This window comes from Eubalaena glacialis, chromosome 3 (assembly GCF_028564815.1).
Source record: "Eubalaena glacialis isolate mEubGla1 chromosome 3, mEubGla1.1.hap2.+ XY, whole genome shotgun sequence".
NCBI lineage: Eukaryota > Metazoa > Chordata > Mammalia > Artiodactyla > Balaenidae > Eubalaena > Eubalaena glacialis.
Window position 1 is genome coordinate 119,872,055 of NC_083718.1, and position 23,276 is coordinate 119,895,330.

A 23,276-nucleotide genomic window follows, 5' to 3' on the forward strand; every position below is an offset into this window, starting at 1 on the left:
TGCAGCAAACAGGGCCAGGACGTTGGGGAGCCGGAGAGACGGGAGTAACCTGTGTACACAGCCTTTCCATATACTATGTCCTGGTGAGACTGCTAGTAAACGACAGCCTCAGACAAGAGGAACAGCAGCTCGTCAAGTCCTGCTCAGAGAAGGTCCAGAAACCCCAGATGTCCCATCGCCTTCTCCCCTCCTCTGCTGAGAGCTGCAGATCAGTTCACGTTGACAGATTGAAGGGTCAGTGTGCAAACGTTCACGGGTAAGTGTCTTCGGGTGCTAATTCTGCATGGCTCTTTTGCTCTCTTTCCTCTCTCCCTCCCTCTCTGGGAGCCCCAGGAGGGAATAAGGGGCCGCCTTGTTTCCTTGGGCTGCAAGGCACGGAGAAGGGGCTGCTTGTCTTCTCAGCTCCTGGCTTTGGACTGAGCGATGGGAACGTCTCTCGCGCACTGATGCCAGGGAATTTTAGGTCACCAAAAGAAGGGTTCACTGTCTGGCGGCAACTGAGAATAATAATCACCCTAAATCTGGCGACTCCGGTTTCCTAGCCCTAGACCAGTGGTTCTCAAACTGTGGCCCGCATCAGACTCACCTGGAGGGCTGGTTAAACGACTGACCCTACTGGCCCCACCGCCAAATTTCTTATTAGTTAACACTTGTAAGAAGTCCCGAGGTGATGCTGATGCTGCTTGTTCGGGGAATCACACCCTGAGAAACACTGCCTTGGACGACGGGAGTGCCTGTAATAGCTGTGTGTGTGCGTGTTTGTCCTCAGAGGTACTCGGCGGGCTCACAACTCCACCTTTTATAGCCACCTTAAGGTACAGCACAACTTATTGTGACGGCGAAAGGCCAACTTTAAGGTGGCGCCCCTGCGCCATCCTATTGCTCTCCGCTCCCCCAAGCCCCACCCCACCCCGAGTGACTGCAGGGAGAGCCAGAGAGCCGGGATGGCGGCGGGAACTGGGTGGCAGTGGCGCTGGGAAGGCCTCAGCTGCCCCCGGGACCCCTGCGGAGACGGCGGGCAGGGGGGATGGGGAGAGATCCGGGGCCCGAGCACCGGGACGCGCCCGGCTGCCTGCTGCCCGCCGCCCCCTGCCGGCTGCCCGGCCCGCGCTCCCGGAGTCGCCGCGGTGGCCAGGACTAGAGGTTTCCGGCGGCGCGCGGCGCAGGACGTTTCCAGCCCCAGCCCATATTTGGTGAAAGTCTTTTAAGACTCCGTCATCCAGCTCCGGGGGGCGGCGGCGGCGGCCCTAGGAGGAGGCCCAGCAACGGCGCGGCCGCCGAGCTGCTGAAAAGTGCCCGCGCCCGGTCCTCGGGCCGCCTGGCCGCAGGCGGGGCTGGCGTGCGGGTGCGCGCGTGCCGGGGAGACCGCCGCCGCCCGGCCCGAGCCCGCACCCCTGAGAGGGCCCGGCCCGCCCTGGGCTGCGTGGGTGGCTGGCCGGGAGGGCGCCGGCCCGATTGTGTCACTTTTCCCGTCCACCCCGCTGTTGACTCGTCCTCCCAACGGGGCAGAGAGTTGCCGCGCTGTGCCAGACTTGGAGGGCACGCCCAGGTGCGGGGCTGTGTGTGCGTTGCCGGAGCGTGGCGTTCGTTCAGACATCAAGCCCACCCGAGAGCGGGGACGTGGAATTGACTTTGGGGAGAAGTCTCCCAGGGCCTGGATCCCGTTATCCCTAGAAGGGAGAGAGGCTGGAGCTCCCTCTTGGTTTCTCTTGGTCTCCCACATCCCTTCCTCCCTTCCTCATCAGTAAGTTCCGTGGGGGCAGAACCCCTGGATAGGAAGCCCTAGCTCTGCCATCCACTAGCCTGCAGTCTTCAGTAAACTGCACATCCTCTCTGGGCCTTGTATCCTTCATCAATAAATTGGGAAAGGAGACAGCAGGTAGTAAAACTGGAGCAGTCCCTTTCAGGGCTAAATTTCACGCCATCCTCTCCTGATAATAACAGAAGCCAACGCTTATATAGGGCTCACTCTGTGTCAGGCACAGTTTTGAATGCCTGCTATTTATTGACTTATTTCATTCTCCAGTGCCCCATTGAGGTAGATCCTCCGGTTAACACCATTTTCTATCTAAATGAAGAAATGGAGGCACAGAGGGTAAATGTCTAGCCAAAGGGCACTCACCTAGCAGGTAGCAGAACTGAACCCAGGCATCTTGGTCCCAGCAGGCCTTGCCCTTAACCGCTGTGCCTACTCCCCATCTCGTACTTTAGACGTTCAGGCCTGTCCCTTCTTCTGGAACTTAACCTTTGTTTAACTCTATCACAACTTACCCAGATGTTTCAGGATAAATGCATCAGATAGAAAAGTAGTTGAGAAGTTAACTGAAGCTGTGTGAACCTCTAAGAATTGCCTAATGTACTGGCTCTTAGGGAAGAGGGGGAAAGGAGTGTTGCATTTCAACAGAAAAAGCCTTAACGCAAATAAGTTTACATAGTGGACTTTTAGACACCTTGGCAGAGGGTGGGGAAGGTATCCTGGCCTTTGGGGTCCTTCTGATACCTTACAAGCCACATTGATCAGGCAGTCCCTACTTCTGGAATAAGGCTTGGCCCGGTAGGAACTACATTTGTCACTGAGGTGGTTTTCAGTGTCACTTACTTGATAGTTTATCAGTCTGAGTGTTCCTTATGGACCCAATCTACTTTTAACTTGTTTTTTCTAACTATATGTTATGAGTATAATTATCTATGTATCTGAGGACAAATTGTTTATCCTCTTTGAACCCCAGATTTATTCTGATCTCATGGTATGTCATGGTACCATGGTAGGCACTGGTGACATAAAAAAGAGGACTTTAACATTGACCTTCCCCGAAGGACTTTACTGTCTGTTCCTGAAGTGCATACAAAGTGCTGTGTGGACACTTTCGGCCCTGGGGAGTGAAAATGGAACTAATCTGGGTCTGTAAGGATGAGCAAGAGTCTTCTACACGGAAGGATATTTGAGACAGAGGGAACAGAGCCTTGACCATGCATAATGAGGACCCGCTAGGGAGGCTTGACCATGGAATCCCTTTGGGGAACTGGCAAGAGAGGTCAGCTGGGATCTTCCGCAAATGGCCTTGCCCGTGGCATTGGGACTCTGTCTACAGCCAGTGGTGAGCCGTGTGAGGTTTTGCCTTGGTTTCCTCATTTATAAGATAATGGGGTTGCCCCAGCTCAGGGGATACGCACTGAAGCGCTCACAGGGATCAGCCAGGTAAACAAAATGCCATTCCAAGGATTTTTGCCAGCTGACACTGGCCTCAGCCTGGGGGAACCATGCGGATGGTGTGGACTCTATGGGTGGGGGCGGGGAGGGGGGTGTGCAGTGGGGGCTAAGTGGTTGGTAGGTGAAAATGTAGGTCCAGTGTTTGCTTGTTTTCTCAGTTTTTAAAGAGATCTGGATCTTTAGGTGAAGGCTTTTACTTTTTAAAATGTTGGTAATTAATTAGAACAATGTTAAAATGCCATCAAAGTTAATCCTGGGAAAACCAAAGAAGACAGTGTGAGGGAGCTGCCAGTTGTGACCTCCAGACTGAATGTCTCTAAGAACCTGTCCTGCTCTGGCATTCTGTAACTCTCAGCCTCTCGTGAAATGTTAAGGAATAGCACCATGGGCTCCATTTAATTGTCAGTTTGACTAGATTTTCATTTGTTTAAGAATCATGGCTGTCACTTGACTGACTCAGTTGTAAGAGTTTACACTTTATCAACAAAATTGGAATCAGTGTCTTTTTCTTATTTTCTACTTTTCACACTCCCCAAACACCACTCAGTCTCCCTCTTACTTCTCCCCTTGACTTTATGTTGTAAGCAGCGGGCACTCCTTTGGCAGCATGCTAGGAAACAATTTTTTTAGGGCATTCGTATCAAGTGGGAGCTATATCTGTTTATTTCCTCCACCTGGCATCTGTCCACAGGAAGCCAGGCATTTCTAGCCCCTTTACCTTACAGAACTTCTTGTTTTGTGATAACACAGAAACATTTCAAAGGAATGAACTGGAAGGCACGTCTCCCACTCTGCCCTGCAATCTATCTTCTAGACATGCTTGAGCAATATGAAATATATTAATTATAAGTCACTATCAAATGGGTTGGTTCCAGATTTAAGGATTAAGAATTAACCTTCACCTCTTCTGGGTTTTATTTCCAGAGATACCTGTCTCTTAACTGCCCACTTAAAACCACACATACCACATTCAGCATCTAGAAAGGATTTGATCTGGGCACAGTACATGAGCACACAGATAGATCCTACAGAGAGACTGAAGCCATTTATTCATGCCAAATTTTGCGGGACCGAGGATTAAGTGTAAAGGAGGATTCTGGCAGTTGGGCTGATTATGTGAAAGAAGACATAAGACATGTTTAATACTCAGCAGGAGGCTTGGCATATAGTAAGTACTTAATAAATTATAATTATTTCCACAGCAAGCACCACGGTTACCTTTACTTTTACTACAATTAGCATAGAATGAGCTAGACTTATTCTCTAGAGAATATTCTGTATTCTTTAGACTAGATGAAAAAACTTGATGAACTCTAGTTAAAAAATCATTTGATAAATGGTATATAGCTGATGTGATTTATAGGATCCACCCAGGCCAGGATCCTGGCTTGCACTGGGGCTCCAGCAATCATCTAAGAAAGCACTCAAATGGCCTTGCCTGTCATGGAGTTGCAACTTTGCCTACAAGCAGTGTCGAGCCATGTGAGGTTTTGCCTTGGTTTCCTCATCTGTAAGATAATGGGGTTGTTCCAACTCAGGGTCATGCACTCAAGTGCTCCACAGATCAGCTAGATACAAAACACCACACCTGAGGATTAGTGCCAGCTGACACTTGGTCTCAGTGTTTGGGAGCCATGGGGATCGCTATGTCTATGAGGCCTGGGTTTTGCCTACCAAAGGCTAAGCAGTTCATATATACATACATATATATATATATATATATATATATATATATATATATATATATATATAAGATGTTAAGGTAGCGCAGAGTGTCTGTCTCCAAAGACCATTCTTTTGAGGAAGAACATGGCATTTGCCCTCCATGAAATCCGCCTTAAAGTCTAGGCACTTGCCCCCAACTTCTTGACTTCCCCTTAAAAACGATTGTGGATTCCTCACTTAAATATTTTTCTAAATGTGAGCTTAATTTTGTTTTCAGTCATTGTGGACCCCACTTTCTTCAGGAAAATCTGGTAATGAATGAGTCAAATAATAAAAGAGGGTTTCCTCCTCAGGGACCCTTGCCTGAGCTTGTTCCTGTTTTCTCTGAAGAGAAAGAGATGTGTCAGAGCAGAGGAGGAACTCAGAGATTGAGAGATACTTCTAGCCTAACTTAGTCATCACCATTGACTTTATTACCTGAGGCAGATGGTGCTGCTACCACCCATGGCGCATGGTCACCCTCATATCACAGCTGCTCAGCATGGAGCCCTCCAGGCACCCACCAAGCACTCCCTCTGTGCACCTTGTGCAAGGTGTCCCTGAGCCTTGGATGTGGGCATGGGTGTGGTGCCCAAGGTTATGGCAAAACATAAAAAGCATAGAGCAATTTGAGGCTAGTCCCAGATGTTTCTCTGACTTTTTTTTATCCCCTCTCCTTTAATTAGGTCTTAGTTTTCAAAAGAAAAACAAAGCTATTTTTAAACAGTCAGTTCTTTTTTTTGGTACTTGTTTCTAACTTTTTAAAAAATTGAGATATAACTGACGTACAACATTATATTCGTTTTACGTGTACAACATAATGATTCAATGTATGTATATATTGGGAAATGATCACCACAGTAAGTCTAGTTCACATCCATCACCTCACATAGTTACAGTTTTTGTTTTGTTTTGTTTTTCTGGTGAGTAGAACTTTTAAGATCTACTCTCTTAGCACCTTTCACATATACAATATAGTATTACTAGCCATGCTGTACATTACATCCCCAGGATTTATTTATCTTATATTCTATTATAACTGCAAGTTTGTTCCTTTTGATCACCTAAACAGTCAATTCTTAAAGGAAAAAGACAATATGTGTTCAATGCTTGAACCTTCTGAGGCTCTGGGAAATGCTGCTGGGGGAATTATAAAGTGTGGAATATATACCAAAGCACTGCAGATCCAGGAGATGATGGCTCAGTTCAATCCTATAAATATGATATGAATGACAGGCTTCATGCTAGGTGGCAATGCAAAGAGAAATAATATCTAGACTTTACCATTATGGTCTCGTAGCCTAGGGGAGATCTAGATGCTCAAACAGATAATACAATATAGCGATCTATTTTCTATGTACAGTGTAGCCAAATTGCTCTGGGAGTACAGACAAGGGACGTCTAACTTTGAGTCCCCCCCTTTAAAGATGTGAGGTGTTGTTCAGTTTGTATTTTTTGATGGATGGGACAGGTCAGACCCAGTTATACACAGGCACTAACATGTAGGATCCCCTTGAAGCTGGTGATTGCACAGAACATGGGCATCTTCATGAGACAACAGACAACACCTAAAAGTGAGAAACTTAGGATGAGCCTCTGAAAATGCATTAATCACAGAGAGGACCATCCCCGTGGGTGCTGTTGGAAATTATCACTATGGATCCTTCTTTCTGAGGTGGGAGGGAAGGGAACTGACATTTACAGGGCAACTGACATGAGCCAAATGCCTTAGAGGTTATCTCACCTAATGTTCAAGAAAATCCTCTAAGGTGAGCATTTTGAACATCTTTCTAAGCTTAGGAAGTCGGGGTTCAGAGAAGTTAAACAAGTTGCCCAAGAACAAGCAGTTAGAATGCAACCAAATAAGGATTCTAACCCAGACCTGTCTGACTGTGTCCAGACCCAAAGCCTGTGCCCTTTCTACATGTCTGCTACACCATCCTGACTTCCTGAGTTTCCACTCCCTTTATGAGTGTTTGCTCTTTTTCTATTTTTTTTAATTGTTACCACCTTGCTTTATAGAGCCAGCCCTTTTACCTTTTCTTAGCACTTTCAGATCCATTGATGTTGAATTTTTTGAGCCACTCACTGGTGAGCCTGGCTTCTAAAAGGAGGTGCAGATTAAAGTGAATGGAATCATTATCATCATCATTATAATCAGAGAACAGGCATGGTGATATTAAGCCTGCACTTACAGTTGCTTCCTTGCTAGGCACTATGTAGAATGATTTAGATATACATGATTTCTGCCTTCTAGGGACAGAGGACAGGTTCCTCAGGATGTGGAGTTCAATTGGAAATAATGAAGGAAGTATGATTTCGGGATTCTATGTTTCAAAGACAGAGGGAAGTGCCATGGCAGTCTAAGGCTGCACTAAAGTGATACTGCGGCTCTATAAAGGCAAGGTGGTAACAATAAAAGAATACAGAAAAAGAGCAAACACTTATAAAGGGAGTGGAAACTCGGAAGTTAGAGGACTATGTGAAAAGGGTATCGGACAAATGCACTGAAGTGTGTGTGAGTGCGCGTGCTTGTGTGTTGGGGGAGGGAAGGTTGAGGGGGATGGAATGAGAAGAACATGGTGAATTATGACATTCTTGTGGATTCATTATCTTTTCTTGTTAGCACAGCGCATCCAGACTCCATTCACCTTTCTTTTCTCTGGGCCTTCTGCACTTTCTAGGTCCTTGCTCTGCTATTTTGAATGGAGAAGTCCTTGAGTCTCAGTCCAGGAGACGTGGCCAGAAAGGCCTACTTTCATAGTTGGGCCATCCTGCAAACACTGTTTTCAAGGGCCTGCAATCCGAAAAACTGTGGCCAAGGAAGCAGGTAGGGGATGAGGGTGGGTGTGGGGTAAGCTCCGGAAAGACTTCTGAAGTGACATAAAGTGAGAAGTGAGACAATTTCCACTTGAAGTCCCCTCTCCACTTATGCAGCTAATTTAGCATCATGTTGGAAAGTTTATAATGTGAACCACATCCTAGGGCCAGGGCATCCAGGTTTTGATCCTTTGTAAACGTCTCTCTTTTGGAATTCAAACTGGTGTCAGCACATAGGAACTAAGAATGGTGCCAAGTTTTGAGTCACCGCTCTCTGCTTTCTTCCAGAACACCGTGGGAAAAGGATGGGCAGACTAGTTAAGGTAAAACCCAGTCCCACCCAAATGCTCACTGAAGGCTGGAAACAAATCCATTTTTAAATGTTTTAAAAATCAAATTGAACTCAGGGAAGAGGTAATAAGCCTCTGTTCTTTGGTTTCAGCTTGGATCTGGAGGCTTGTTTTGTTTTCTGAGTCTCGAGGCTGTCACATTGGGTGTTATCTATAACCCCTTTAGGTTTCTGGGGGGTTCCCGCTTGCCTTTTAAAGGACATTTATTAAATGATTGCACCATGCCAGGGTTTAGAGATATAAAGGTGACTAAGATGTGGTCCCTGACTTTGAGGACAGCATGGTCTAGAGTGGTAAGAGCATGGGTAAATAATGTGTGTGTGCAAATACTGTGTCCCTTCACAAGGGTGCAGTGCACCAGAACTGCTTCTGGATCCCTGTCTGAACATGGCCCTATACTAGGGGTGAGGTCTTCTCATCGCACTGGACGGTGTTGCTCTTGGAACTTCCAGTGCTTCTGCAAAGCTTGAAAGAACAGGCTGTGTTTTTCTCTGCTTCGTTTAAACGACTCTGCTTAGGACATAGTATCAGCATGAGCCTGGAGGGTCCTCTGATAACCTCTCCTTAATAAGGGGTTGGATAGTTTTGTTATGAATGCCTTTCCGCTTCCCTTTGGTAAGCAATCCAGGCTTCCTGATGTCTATTTATGGCCTTTTAGGTATCTTACATCTTCTGGAGTTCTGATGATAAGTAATGGATGTGTGAGTTATATTCTTGGCCTTATCAGAAATGGAGCATAGTGAATCCCAGGATTTCTGTTATATAGTTTTAAAGGTAAACCCAGTTACTTGAAGCCTTTCTCCTAGGCAGTGGACCACATTGGAAGTAGACAGGAAAGGAGAACTTATTGGGCAAGAAGACTGTGTCCTAGGATCCTATTACATTTGGTAGCATTTTAGAGTATTGTTTAATTTGATTCCCCCATTGTTTGTGGTGTGCCATCTGGCGTTATTTCTTTTCTTTTGTTTACTTTGGGCTCAGTTTTCTCTTATTTGTCAAGTTTCTTAATATGGAAGCCTAGATCATTGATTTAAGGCCTTTTTTCTTTCTATTATAAGCATTTATTTTATTATTTTTTTAACATCTTTATTGGAGTATAATTGCTTTACAATGGTGTGTTAGTTTCTGCTTTTGTAGATTTCCCTATAGATGCTCCAGCTGCCTCCCACAAATTTTGATATATATGCTTTTATTTTCATTCATTGTAAAGGACTTTCTTTTTTTTAATATTTATTTGTTTATTATTTATTTATTTATTTTGGCTGCGCTGGGTCTTAGTTGGGGCACGCAGGATCTTCACTGCAGCATGCGGACTCTTGGTTGCAGCATGCATGCAGGATCTAGTTCCCAGACCAGGGATCGAACCCGGGCCCCCTGCATTGGGAATGTGGAGCCTTACCCACTGGACCACTAGGGAAGTCCCTCAAAGGATTTTCTAATTTCCTTTTTTATTTTATTTTGACTCCTGGTTATTTAGTGTGTTATTTAGGATCCAAATATTTGGATATTTTCCAGGTATCATTCTGTTATTTATTTCTAGTTTGATTTCATTGTGGTCCAAAAATAAACCATTTAATTCTTTTTAAAATATCTTCCACTTCTCGTCTCACTATGTTTACGTTTTACTTTAAATACTTGTACATAGTTATAATAGCTGTTTTAATGTTATCTTCTAGTCTCATTATCCCTGTAATTTCTAGGTTTGTTTCTATTGATTACTTTTTCTCCTGATTCTGGATCACATTTTCCTGCTGCTTGACATGTCTAGTAATTTTTTACTTGGAAGCTGTTATAAATCTTATGTTGTTGAGTTTCTGGATGTTTTTTCTTTCTTTAAATAGTGTGGGGCTTTGTTTTGGCAAGTCGTTAAGTTACATGCAGATCAGCTTGACCCATTCAAAGCCTTATACTTTCCTAGGGCAGGTCTAGAGAATCCTTTACTCAGGAGATAGTTCAGGCTTACTACTAAGATGTGACTGCTGGTGTCTCTATTGAATGACCTAGGATGTCACTGAGGTCTCTCTACTAGTCAACATCGAATGTCAGGAATGCAATTTAAAGAAGATGTAGGTCTAAGATGGCTTCACTGAGTAGGTGAAGGTTTACACATTTCTTTTGCCTTTCATTACCAGAGCAGTGGGTATGAATTCTTTTAATGATATTGATCTATAATGTCAAACTGCTTTCCAGAAGGTCATAACATTTTCTACTTCTACCAACAGTTTAGGAGAGTGCCTGCTTCACAATATCCTTGCCAGTATTGAGTTTATATTTAATAAATTACAGCATAATCTCTTGGAAGGAATATGATGAAGCCATTAGAATCATGTTTTCTGAAAACTATTTAATAACTTGGGGGAAAACTCTCAAAACAATGTTAATTGAAAGCAGGATAAAAGCAGGACAAAAAATTCTATACATATCAAGATATCACTTTTATATAAAGATCATATGTATATATATTCATTCTTTGTTAACAGCATTTATCTGTGGATAATGGGATTACAGGTGATTTTTAGATTCTCCTTATTTTCTTTTTTTAAATATTAATTAATTAATTAATTAATTAATTAATTATTTTGGCTGTGCTGGGTCTTAGTTGCAGCACGTGGGATCTTTGTTGCGGCGTTCTGACTCTTAGTTGTGGCATGCAGGTGAGATCTAGTTCCCCGACCAGGGATCGAACCCTGGCCCTCTGCACTGGGAGGGTAGAGTCTTACCCACTGGACCACCAGGGAAGTCCCTCTCCTTATTTTCTTTTAGTATAACTTTTATACTAAAAACTACTTTACAATATGAGGTACCTGATAAATGAGTGTATAGTAAAGAAAGGGCTTTACTCAGAACGTGGAAATACCTGGGGACAAGAAAATCTACAGATATAGAAATCATATACCCTCCACGAAGTCTAAGCGGAGTCACATTTTTCAGCCTTTGTATTCATTAAGGATCCTCTGAGAGTGGAGCTGTCTGAGACATCGAAAGGAATGTCCTGACAGCACCTCCCAACTAATTGGGAACTTGCAACAGTTGCATAACTGGTCAACCCATGTCAATGGAAGGGAAGCAACTTTCTGCCTTGAATTGTTGTATTTATTTTGACTCATTTGGACCAAATGCATTTTCCTTGGTTTCCATTTTACACTTTAACACTGAATGTATTAGTTTGATAGGACTGGCATAATAAAAGATCACAGATTAGGTGGCTTAAATAACAGCAATTTATTTTCTTACAGTTATGGAGGCTAGAAGTCCAAGATCAATGTGTTAGCAGGGTTGGTTTCTTCTGAGGCATCTTTCCTTGGCTTTCAGATGGTGATCCTTTTGTCTTCATATATACATGTACATGTCTGTGTCCATTTCTTCTTATAAAGACACCAGACATATTGGATTACCCTTAATTGGACTACACCATAATGATTTCATTTTAACTTAATTACCTCTTTAAAGACCCTATTTCTAAATATAGTCACATTATGAGGTACTAGGGTTAGGACTTCAAAATATGAATTTTGAGAGGATACAATTCAAGCCATAATACTAGGTTTAGCTGTTTCTTCCAATTCCTCATGGTTGTAGCAGAGGCACAAAACCCATTTCTTTACCCTGCAAGCATAAACTCTAGATCCCAAAGTGCTTGATGTTGAATTCTGGCTCTCTCACTTAAGAGCTCTTTGACCTGGGATGAAATACCTAGACTTTCTATGCTTCAGTATCCTCATCTCTCAAATGGGAACAATACAAGCACGTATCTCACAGGTTCGCTGTAAGCATTCAATGATTTAATTTATGCAGATCTTGTAGAACAGTGCTGTCACAAAGCCGTATACTAGGTGTTCAGTAAAGTTTAGCTGTTATGGTTACATCGAATCATCTCATTAATAGAGCTATCTATTTAACACTATACTTGACACAGAAGGTATAGTGATGAACATAAAAGATGTCTCTGTCTTCACCGACAAGGAATTTTTCCCCTGGATCTATGTGCCCTTCTTATTTTTGGCAAGGGAACTTTTGTTCTCCTTTGAAAAATTCTGTGTAGAAATACTTTTCTAAGGGATACTGAGCAGTCAAAGCATGCTTGATCTCTCTGCCCTTCCCTCATTGTAAGCACTGACTCTTTAATATGGTTTGTAGATTTAGGGAGAGATAAAGTCTGGAAAAGAAAGCTGAAGTGATCAATCCTATGTCTTTTTTATGGTTGTCTCTCCTTTCTCTACCCCTTAAACAACACACACATTTATATCCCTTTAGCTGTGCTGGACACATTTCAAAATCCACATGCCCAGATTGTGCACCTAGATAATGCTGTCTTGTGAGGTTGTGTTGTGGTATCTGCTACGTTAAGTCCTTAGTCCTTCTAGAATGCTTTGATGACTAAAAATATGGATGATGGATCTGTTCCCTGTACACCAGCTCCCTCACCCTCATGTGGGAACGTGTCCTTTGGGTCCTTTTTCAAGCAAAGACTTGTGCTGATCCACCTCATACATTAATTCTAGCTGTAGTAATACTTTGGGAAAGGAATAGGATCCCAAAATAACCACCAAGAGAAGTGTGTCATGAAAGGTCATGGCAATGGGGCAGAGGATATTGGACAGAAGAGTTCTAAAAATAGGAAGCAAGAGATCAAAGACCCAGCAGCAATGAGGAACCTTTTTTGGCTTTGATTCACAGAAGGGGGAGGCAACTTTCCCCAGCTCTGCCTTCTTCTCCCCCTGCCACTCACGCCCCGCAGGCAGAACCGCCGGGGGTGGGAGGATGGTGAGCGCGTTCTTCTGCCCTGGGTGCTGACTGCCTTTACATCATTTTGATGATAAGTGTATTTATATGATGCTTAAAAGCATGTCAAAATAAGTAACATTGTGGAGAATTTTACCTTATTGCCATATTCCTAATATTGCAAGGAACTCAAACATTTCTGGGCAAGAATACTTAATTTCAGCTTTCTTTTGGAGCAGATCTTTAGGTTTTACAAGCTAGAGTTGATTTTTCATTGTCTCCTGACATCGTACCTGATGATTAAGTGTTTGCAAAGCTAAGCACCAGATTTTATGTTCATGCACTACAAATTGGGCCAGCGGGATTAGCCACATCAGATCCCGTCAGCCACTCTGTGTGTTCTGTGGGGATGGGGTATGGGCATATCTAGCTGCAGTTGAAGGAACTGATGTTTTACATATGATGTCCAATGTTCTCCCGCTGTAGATAGAGCTTTGATGATAATGAGGTAGGTAGATTAAGACATTATAAACATGGGCCTCTTGAATGAATTTGGGAGATTATTTTGTTTGTGTGTGTGGCTTTGTTTTTTAATTCCATGAACTAGAGAATCAGAAAATCTGAGGTGAATTCTATAATCTCTCTATAAATCAATTTCCTCTGCAGTAAAATCAGCTTACTGACACTTGCTTAGAGACGATAAATGTACGGAAGTGCTTGCAAACTACGCAGGACTGTACAGGTGTTCCTTTTAAATCACATGGTTGTCAGAGAAGTAGTCTATGCATTCATGTGGAATCCACCCCTTCCTCTTCAAAGAGGCTTCTTTTCATTCATTCCAAAACTATTTACTTCACTCCAGTGTGCAAGGCACTGTGCCAGGCACCAAAAAGCATACAAAGATGAATCATCCAGATCCTGCCCTCAAGGAACTTAGCGTACAAGGAGGCATATAAACCACTGAAAAATGCACTGCTTGGTTTTTAAAATTTGGCTTCAAATGACTGCATAATTGAACATAATACCACATTTAAAAAGTGATTTAGCAGTCCCTCTTAAATATTTAAATGATAATGTATGTGTTAATGAACATGCATTAGTCCGCTAGTAGACTAATTAGTATGTATACTATTAGTCAAGAATATGGAGAAACGCATGTGAAACAAAAGTGTCCTGACTGAAGACAGGCGATTTGGGGTACTGCAGTGATTAATGATGACTGACAGTGCATTAATCCCACCCCTTGTTGAGGGATCACTCTTCATTCGGCTCCCCAAACCAAAACTGACTGGGAAACAAATAAGTGATTCTGTCTAGCCCTAAAGTCAGTTTCTCCATTTGTTTTATTCAAGGCTTTATTAGCCTGAATCCAAGAGTAAACGGCCCTTTTGTTTAACAGTTTCTTTGCAGTATAGTTAACAAATCTCTGACTTTATTCTAAAAATAGAGGCAAAGTTGAGATTTTTCCAGGAGACTGGGAATCCTAAGATTTATATGAGGGAAATATGCAGTTATAATCCTAAAAATTACGCAATTTGTTATCAATTTAATGAAGATGAGATATTTGACTTAAAATTTTTAGCCATTTGAAAATCACAACAAAATCTTAACTCTTTTAAAAATCTAGCTTAAAGCACATTCTCAGTCAGGATTATGGCTTCAAAAATATTCATTGAATAAAAATATAAAAGACCTTCTGAAAATATAGGACATGATTCTGATCTCTTCTCCCAGTAAAAGAAAGCTGCTTTAGAGATCAGAAATCTCATAATTTCCTTTTCAAGATAACTCTGAAGGCCTGTACATTGGTCTTGAGTCAGTCTCTCCTTCAGGCATTAATAGGTTTAAATCAGTATGGGAAATCTTAAATATGGTCCTGAGGAAAAAGAGGCTATTGTGAGCTCAGAAAAGAGGAATGTTTCATTTAGGGCTTAGAATAATGGTTGAAAATGATTAGAGGATCTAATCTGTGGGTGCGAGCACTTATCTAATGAGTTCCACAGAATGGTGAGAAGAGAAAGGCAAATACTGTGTGAGCAACAAGTAGAACCTTCAAGTGAAGATGCTTATGGTAGGCAGAGGCCTGGGTTACCTTATGAGGGTGAGACATTCAACTCCTGGCCAGAATCCTTAGAAAGTCCCTCCACAGAGAGTCCAGCAGACTGGTCACGACTCTCCAACCTGTGAGCACTCTGACTAAAATGCTCAGAAGAAGGAGAGTCAGATCTGCATCACATATCCAGTTATAACTCATATGGTGACCCATATTGCCTCAGTTGCCCGTTGCCTCTCAGTAAACTGTATCACCAATATTGCTTCCAATTTCTGAATTCAGTCAATTCACACAATGGATATTTATCGAGCCTCTGGTCTCTACCATCTGCTGGGCACAAAGAATCTTTTAATTCCTCTGACCTCTGATTTGTGCTTCTACAAACTGCAGTGAGCTTCCACAGGCCTACGATGGGACACCTTCTACTGGTCAGATCGGCAACACTGCCCTTTGAGGGCAGCCCCTGGGCTCCCAATGGCCTCTGGCCTCGCATTCACAGTTAAGGACTCAAGTCCCTCATTGGTTCTCACTAAGCACCCTAAATGTTTTCAGGAGATCCCAGAAGTTTTTGTCTTGCATTGGCCAGTGATGACAACTCTTTGAGAAGACTGATTCGCTTTCGGAATAAAAGGCAGGATCAGGATTCATTCATTCCCTGGCTTTTCTGGTATTTACTGCTATATACCAAACTACTCCAGAAGACAGTAACCTAAAACAGACCAGTACCCATTAACTTGTATCCCATGGATTCTGTGAGTCAGGAATTTAGCCAAGACTCAGCTTCTTCTGAGAAAAAAAGATTCTTCTGTTCCTCCTGAGATGGCCAGGTCACTCAGTGGTACTCAGTTGGAGGATGGCTGGTCAAATGGGTCTAAGATGATTTTACTCATGTGTCTGGCATCTTGGTGGGGGTGTGGAAGCGTGAGCTCAGCTGGGACTGTCTACTGGAGCACCTACACGTGGTGTCTCCAGCACCGCAGTCTCGGAGGGGGCAGACATCTTACATGGAGGCTGAGCAAGCAACCCAAGAGAACCAGGGGGGAGGCTGCAGGGGCTTTTCTGCCTTCACCTCAGAAGTCATGCAGCATTACCTCTGCAGCATTCTATTCGTTACAAGTGAGTCCTAAGGCCATCCCAGATTCAAGAGGAGAGAAATACGATCCATTTCCTAATAAGAGGCCACTTTGTAGAACAGCTTGAGAAATATTGTTGCAGCCATCTTGAGAAAATAGTCTTGCACTTTGGCATCTGTGTCTCACTTATTTGCTACTCTACCAGATTCTTGTCTAGGAGTTAGTTACTCTGTCTACTCAGAAACCAACCTTCTTCCCTCCCTTCTTTCCCTTCTCCCTAGTCAAGATGTCTACTCCAATAAAAACTTCCCAGAGATTACCTAAAAGTTACAGGGAAGAGTAAATAGGTGCTTGGTTGGAACTAGCAAGAAAATATGGGTCAAAGAGGAAGGAATAGTCATGATGAGAAGAATTAAGAGAGGTTTCATTGAGGCCATTGTGCTGGACTTCGGACAAGTAGAATTTTGACAGATTAAGAGTAGGGGAGAAAGACATGTCATTCCTACATGAGCAAAAACACAGAAGTGTAGAAAGGTATGTTGTATGAGGAAAAGCTAAGACTGCTAAAGAATTTGAGCTTCAGACTCTATAGCCACTGAGAAGCCAGGTTTTAAAAGCTGTGTTTTAGGAAGATGACTCCGGCAGCAATGGGGAAGATGCATTGGAGAGGTGAGATTTGGGGGAAAAAAGATGGCTAGTCTCTGTAGGGCTTAATATAGTCTCCCTTTGAAAGGAAAGGAGAGAGGGCTTTCTCTCTTTTTTGGTCTATGAGAAACAGTAACAGTGACTCTTTCTCCAGAAATGGTGGCTTGAAATGGTATGATGCATCACTAGATATGGACCTTACTTTAGCGAAGACTTGTCCAGATGTATTTGGATTGGATTGGATACTTGGTAGGACTAGTCATCCCCTTGGGATTTCATCCCACCTTCCCTCATCCCAGTGAATCTGTGCCTCAGCAGCCCTTCAATTTCACTGCCTTCAATTTCCCATGTCCACCCCAAACCCTTGCCCTAGCTAAGAAGATCTCTTCTGCTGTTTCTTCCATCATTCCCTCAAACTCTTTGTGGCAACCACACAGAACTCCTTACCATTCCCTGGCATACCATGCCCTATCTCACTGCCAAGTCTTTGCATATGATCGTTTCGCTGCCTAAAGAGTTCTTTCTATCACCTCTTCCTCCACCAGGCAAATACCTTGTCATCAATTAATACCCAACTGAAATGTCACCTCTGCGAAGCGTGATGCATTAGGCTGCTACCTTCTGGTCTCCCATGATATTCTGTCTTCTACTATAACATCTGTCCTATTATAGTGTCATGTACATTTCATGTTTATTTTGTGAATTAGATTGAGCCCCTCGAGGGAATAGACCACATCTTATCATCTTTGTCACTAGTGTCTCTCATAGGAGTAGGTGGTCAGTAATGTTACATCAGGGAAGGAAGGAAAGTAGGAACTTCATTTGACTCTTGTTAATGTAAATGTTGTAAATGTTGGTCTGTGTTTCTGATCTAGAAATTCTGATACTCTGAATGAGCAGGGAGTTGGTGTCATTCTGTGCAGAACAGCAGTGTTTAAGTCTGCTCAGAAGAAGCTGGATTTCTGTTGACATAAGGTTACCGAAGTAATCTGGAGAATTAACCAGTGAAAACCAGCAGATCCCAGAGTGGTAGAGCTCTATTCACAAACATTGTTTATTTCTAACAAACACTTTCCCAGAGGTGTCATGAACAGCCAGTTGCCGTGTCTCTCACACCCCAGTAACTATTAAAACTGGCAATTTCTTGCGTGGTTTCAAAGCTGCGGAGCAGCCCTGTGTAGCCTGGATTCATCAGTAATATTCTCTTAGCTGAAAGGCTGACATTAACGGTTAGTTTAGGTCATTGTCAACTTCTGTGGTCTCCTTTTAAAACCTAAGGTCACACATTCATAAAAAGCCTTCCTGACATAGTGTGGATAATAGCGGGGAACTCAGCTTACACATATACTAAGCCCTAAAGAATGCTCCGTGGGCAGAGCTCAGCTTACTTGGGAGAAATTTGTTTGCACAGGGTTTCAGAGCCCGCGTAGAAGGGATGTTTTCCCTTTTACCAAGAACCCTGCCTTGAACTGCTTTATATAACCAAGGCAGTGCTAGCGAGTTGGTGGTGGTGGTGTTTTCACTACAGGTAGAGTAGATAGACTAACACTGCATGTGCCTTCTTAAGGCTGAGATTAACGTGAAAGTGCTCATGGAGGACCTTTAAATTGTACCTTTTTTTTTTTTTTATTACACCCTTGGGTTGTTTGCTGGGCTTATTAAACAACAGTCTGTAAAGGTGTAACATTTTGCATCCTTCTGAGTAAAATGTTTTGATTTAATTTTATCCATTAGTTAGCACCCACCCTGCCTCTCACTTAGTTTCAGTACCAGATATTTTCACCTCTAAGGTGACACATGTGTAAAAATGATAATGTTAAAGCTTATAAATTATGGGTAATTCATCCCTACACCAAATAATTCTCCCCTATAGCTGTCCTTTAAAGAGGGAGCTCTCCTGTTCCATCCGAGAATCACTAAGGACTTGAAGCAGAGTGGTTGGTGAAGTGGGGTGAAAGAAGAGTGGACTCTGGACTGGTCACGGCTGGCTTATGTCCTAATGTTGCCACTTATCAATGTGATGGGAACCTCTTGGCCTTAGCTTTTCTAGGGATCAATCCCTCATCACAGATTTGTTGTGGATGAAATGATGGAGCCCTTAGAAGATGCTCAGTAAAGATTAGTTTCTGTCCTTTCTTCCTTGACAGGTCACTAGGGCTGAAGAGCACATAAAAAGCAGAAACTTCAAAGTAAAGGGTTAAGAAACAGTGTCAGTTGGGCATATTCAAAATTAGAATATGTAAATATATAAATAGGATCCAACTGATGGTAATTTGACTTACAATTTCCCAGGAACACATTTATTACACCAGGTGGTGCCAATTTTGTGATTCTGTAGCTACATTTATAATCACTATTATTTTAATTTTTAATTTAATTTAATTTATTTTTTATACAGCAGGTTCTTATTAGTTATCTATTTTATACATATTAGTGTATATATGTCAATCCCAAACTCCCAATTCATCCCACCCTCCTGCCCCCCTTTCCTGCCTTGGTGTCCATACGTTTGTTCTCCACATCTGTGTCTCCATTTCTGCCTTGCAGACTGGTTCATCTGTACCATTTTTCTAGACTCCACATACATGCGTTAATATATGATATTTGCTTTTCTCTTTCTGACTTACTTCACTCTGTATGACAGTCTCTAAGTCCATCCACGTCTCTACAAATGACCCAATTTCATTCCTTTTTGTGGCTGAGTAATATTCCATTGTATATATGTACCACATCTTCTTTATCCATTCATCTGTTGATGGGCATTTAGGTTGCTTCCATGACATAGCTATTGTAAATAGGGCTGCAGTGAACATTGGGGTGCATGTGTCTTTTTGAATTATGGTTTTCCCTGGGTATATGCCCAGTAGTGGGATTGCTGGGTCATATGGTAATTCTGTTTTTAGTTTTTTAAGGAACCTCCATACAATATGGTACTGGCACAAAAACAGAAATATAGATCAATGGAACAGGATAGAAAGCACAGAGATAAACCCACGTACCTATGGTCAACTAATCTATGACAAAGGAGACAAGAATATACAGTGGAGAAAAGACAGTCTCTTTAATAAGTGGTGCTGGGAAAACTGGACAGCTACATGTAAAAGAATAAAATTAGAACACTCCCTAACACCATACACAAAAATAAACTCTAAATGGATTAAAGACCTCTAAGGCCAGACACTATAAAACTCTTAGAGGAAAACATAGGAAGAACACTCTTTAACATAAATCACAGCAAGATCTTTTTTGACCCACCTCCTATAGTAATGGAAATAAAAACAAAAATAAACAAATGGAACCTAATGAAACTTAAAAGCATTCACACAGCCAAGGAAACTATAAACAAGACAAAAGACAACCCTCAGAATGGGAGAAAATATTTGCAAACGAATCAACAGACAAAGGATTAATCTTCAAAATATATAAACAGCTCATGCAGCTCAATATTTAAAAAATGAACAACCCAATCAAAAAATGGGCAGAAGACCTAAATAGACATTTCTCCAAAGAAGACATACAGATGGCCAAGAGGCTCATGAAAAGCTGCTCAACATCACTAATTATTAGAGAAATGCAAATCAAAACTACAATGAGGTATCACCTCACACCAGTTAGAATGGGCATCATCAGAAAATCTACAAACAACAAATGCTGGAGAGGGTGTGGAGAAAGGGGAACCCTCTTGCACTGTTGGTGGGAATGTAAATTGATACAGCCACTATGGAGAACAGTATAATCACTATTATTTTAAAGGGTTCCTTGACTCTATAGCTTCTTCAGCATCATAGAAATTTCTATTGTAGAAATTAAAGTCTAAATTAAAGGTCTGTGGGTTACAGTGAATGAAGCCCCAGCCAAAGTGTCAGTGCTGTATAATTTGTCTGTATTTACAAAGTATTACTTAATCACTCCTCCAAGGGGACAAGAATAAGGTCACTCTGCTAAAAGTTAATCCATATGATTAAATGAGAAATAAGAGATTTAGCTCTTAAATAGATAAATATGAAATATTTCCAGAATTTCTTCTTTTATTAAAGCTTGGCCAAAGACATTCTCTGTTCTCCTAACTCCTTTCTTTATCTTTGATACCTGAAGCTTTGACACTTTTGTAAGCAAAAATTTCAAAGCACAAAGAAAACACCATAGGTATTTGGCTAAATATCTAAGGATCAAACTTACAGAAAACGAATGGGAACAGCCCTTGATGATAGACGCAGAGACCAAAACATCTTCCATGTTCTACTTCATGATCTAAATCTAACACAAGAGATTTAGATGAGTGGTATAGTCTCCATACCAGCAGCATGTCAGGTAAATTCTCAGGCCTCATTCCAGATCTACTGAATGAGAAAGTCTACGGTAGGCTCAGCAATCCTTAGTTTAATAAGACTTCCAGGTGATTCTGATGATGGTAAAGTTTAAGAAGCGTTAGTTTAGAACAGATTTTGAAAAATAGAGGGACAGAACCTTCAGAGTGTCACTGTTATAAAATTTTTATTCTGTGCTTGAAGAGAAACAAAATAAGTAAGTCTGTATAGGCCTTAGATAAACATACCTTTAGGCTAAAGAGCTTTCTGAAAGCCAATACCGCTATAGAATGACAGTGTTTGGAAGACTCTCAATAGTTGCTTTTCGTAGCCTACCACATTAATTGAGAAATGTTTTGACTGCCAAAGTTGGGTTATAATCTACAAATGTTCTGTGGAACTAATTCCATGAAAATAGTTTTGCGCAGAAGATGTTTGATGCCCAGATATTTTTAGGTTACTCTGGGTTACACAGAATGAAAAAGGTTTCCTTGTTGAGAAGTCTTACAAGCAGAGAACATGTTTAATTTTGTGTACTCTAGTGCTCTGCAGGACTTCTCAGAGCTTTTAATATGTGAAAATGTAATCATGAATTTTCAAAAGAGGATATTCTCTTTTGTGTATGGTGTTTCTCTTCATTTATGGTGTTTTTCAGACCTGTTTGACCATGGAAACCTTTCTCTGTGGAACGTCCTTTATGGCCAGAATTCTGCAGAATCTATCTTGGGAAATGCTGATCTGAATTATAGAATGATAGAATTTCTGTCTTGGAGCAAGTTTTAGAAATCAATCAGTTGAATTCCTTAGTTCTGAGCACCTGGCTTGTCAAAAGTCAGGGAGCTAATTATTCCAGAGCCACTTGTAACCTCCAGTTTGTGCTGTTACTAACCCTTGCAGATATGAGAATTTTTTAAAATATCAAATTTCATGGATAAACACCCACTTCCTACACACATATACATGAATGTAAATAGGTTAAATGTTTTATGCCTGTCAATTAGGAAGTAGCCCAACAATGGGCAATACCACAAACTTTGGAGTCAGATTCTGGCTCCATAATCTCCTGCCAGTAAAACCGAAGGATGAGTTAACTAAATTCTACAAATCTCAGTTTCTTATGTGTAAAATGGGGGTAACAATTATACCTACCTTCTGGGTGCTAATAAGAGGTAAACAAAATAATATCGATAACATAGTTAGCACTGTGCTTGCCACACTGTAAATGCTCAATAAATGTTAGCCACTACTTTATTGATTGAACTAAAAATACGTAATGGACAAAAATTACAACCAAATCCACAATGTGTTTAAAGAATTTGTATTTTATTAAATCAAAATAGACTGCACATGCATTTTGAGAAAAAACGTATTGTATATAGGTGCAAGACATTATTTATCCATTCTGTAATGTTTAATGTACAAATCAATTTGGAGATCCTTTGCAGCAACTCTGCAACAGTTGGGGTTTACCGACTACAGGTTAGGAACCAATGGCCTATGTCAATGCATTTTTATCTAAAAATAGACTGTTTATTTAAAAAAATTTACATGAGGAGAGAGACATCTGCCTTCTTTGTTCCATTATTTCTGTGTTTAAACTCCCTTGCAGTTGATTTTTTATGGGTCTCTTTGGGCATGTTCAAAACCCATTTCCTCTGATCTAATCTTCTGCAGACCTGCACAGCTGGTAGGCATCTTCCTCACGGCAACATTTTATTCCGAGTAAAACCTCTTCCTAAAGAAACCACTCTATCAATCAATTAATAATATTATGTGCCCGGCATTTGAATAGACACTTGTGGATAGACAGAAGACACTTGAAACCTCTTTTATAACTTCAAGGAACTTATAATGTAGTTGAGGGAACAAATTTATCATTTGAGAGTATCCAAATGCTATACTGATGGTACTAGTTGAAAATCGTACTTTCTGAAAATGTTCAGAAAAGGGCAAAATCAACGTGGGAGAATGTTTGCAAAGCTCCATGGAGGCAGAGGCACATTTAGTGCAAAAATACAGAATTAGGAATCAGGATTTAGGTTCTAGTCCAGGCTTTGAAACTCACTATATAACCTTGGGCTAGATTTAAACTTCTCTAGATCTTAGTTTTCTTACCTATAAAATGAACAGTTGGATTGGGCTCTGCCTCCTGGTACTTAAGATGGGAGACCTTTATCCCCACTGTGCATCTTCACATTGACTGCTCGCACAGCCCTCTGAGATAGGTACTACTCAGGGGTGGTTGCCTCCATTTCTCAGATGAGGACACTGAGGCTAGCAAGGTTATGTCATCTATTACCACCTAGCTAATAAGCGGTTGTTCCAGTACTCCCACGCGGGTTTTCCCTACTCTGGCCTCTTTTCTCTTAACCACAAGGCCAATTTTCTCCT

General features: G+C 41.8%; 1 protein-coding gene across 1 annotated transcript in view; it reads left to right on the forward strand.

Moving 5' to 3' along the window:
- DDAH1 (dimethylarginine dimethylaminohydrolase 1) overlaps positions 1 to 23,276 on the forward strand; it is a 244,529-nt gene continuing 221,253 nt past the window's right edge. Inside the window, exon 1 of the mRNA XM_061183944.1 lies at positions 1 to 256. Coding sequence (XP_061039927.1) covers positions 168 to 256 — 89 coding nt within the window. The 5' untranslated portion in view covers positions 1 to 167. The remainder of the gene's footprint in view (positions 257 to 23,276) is intronic.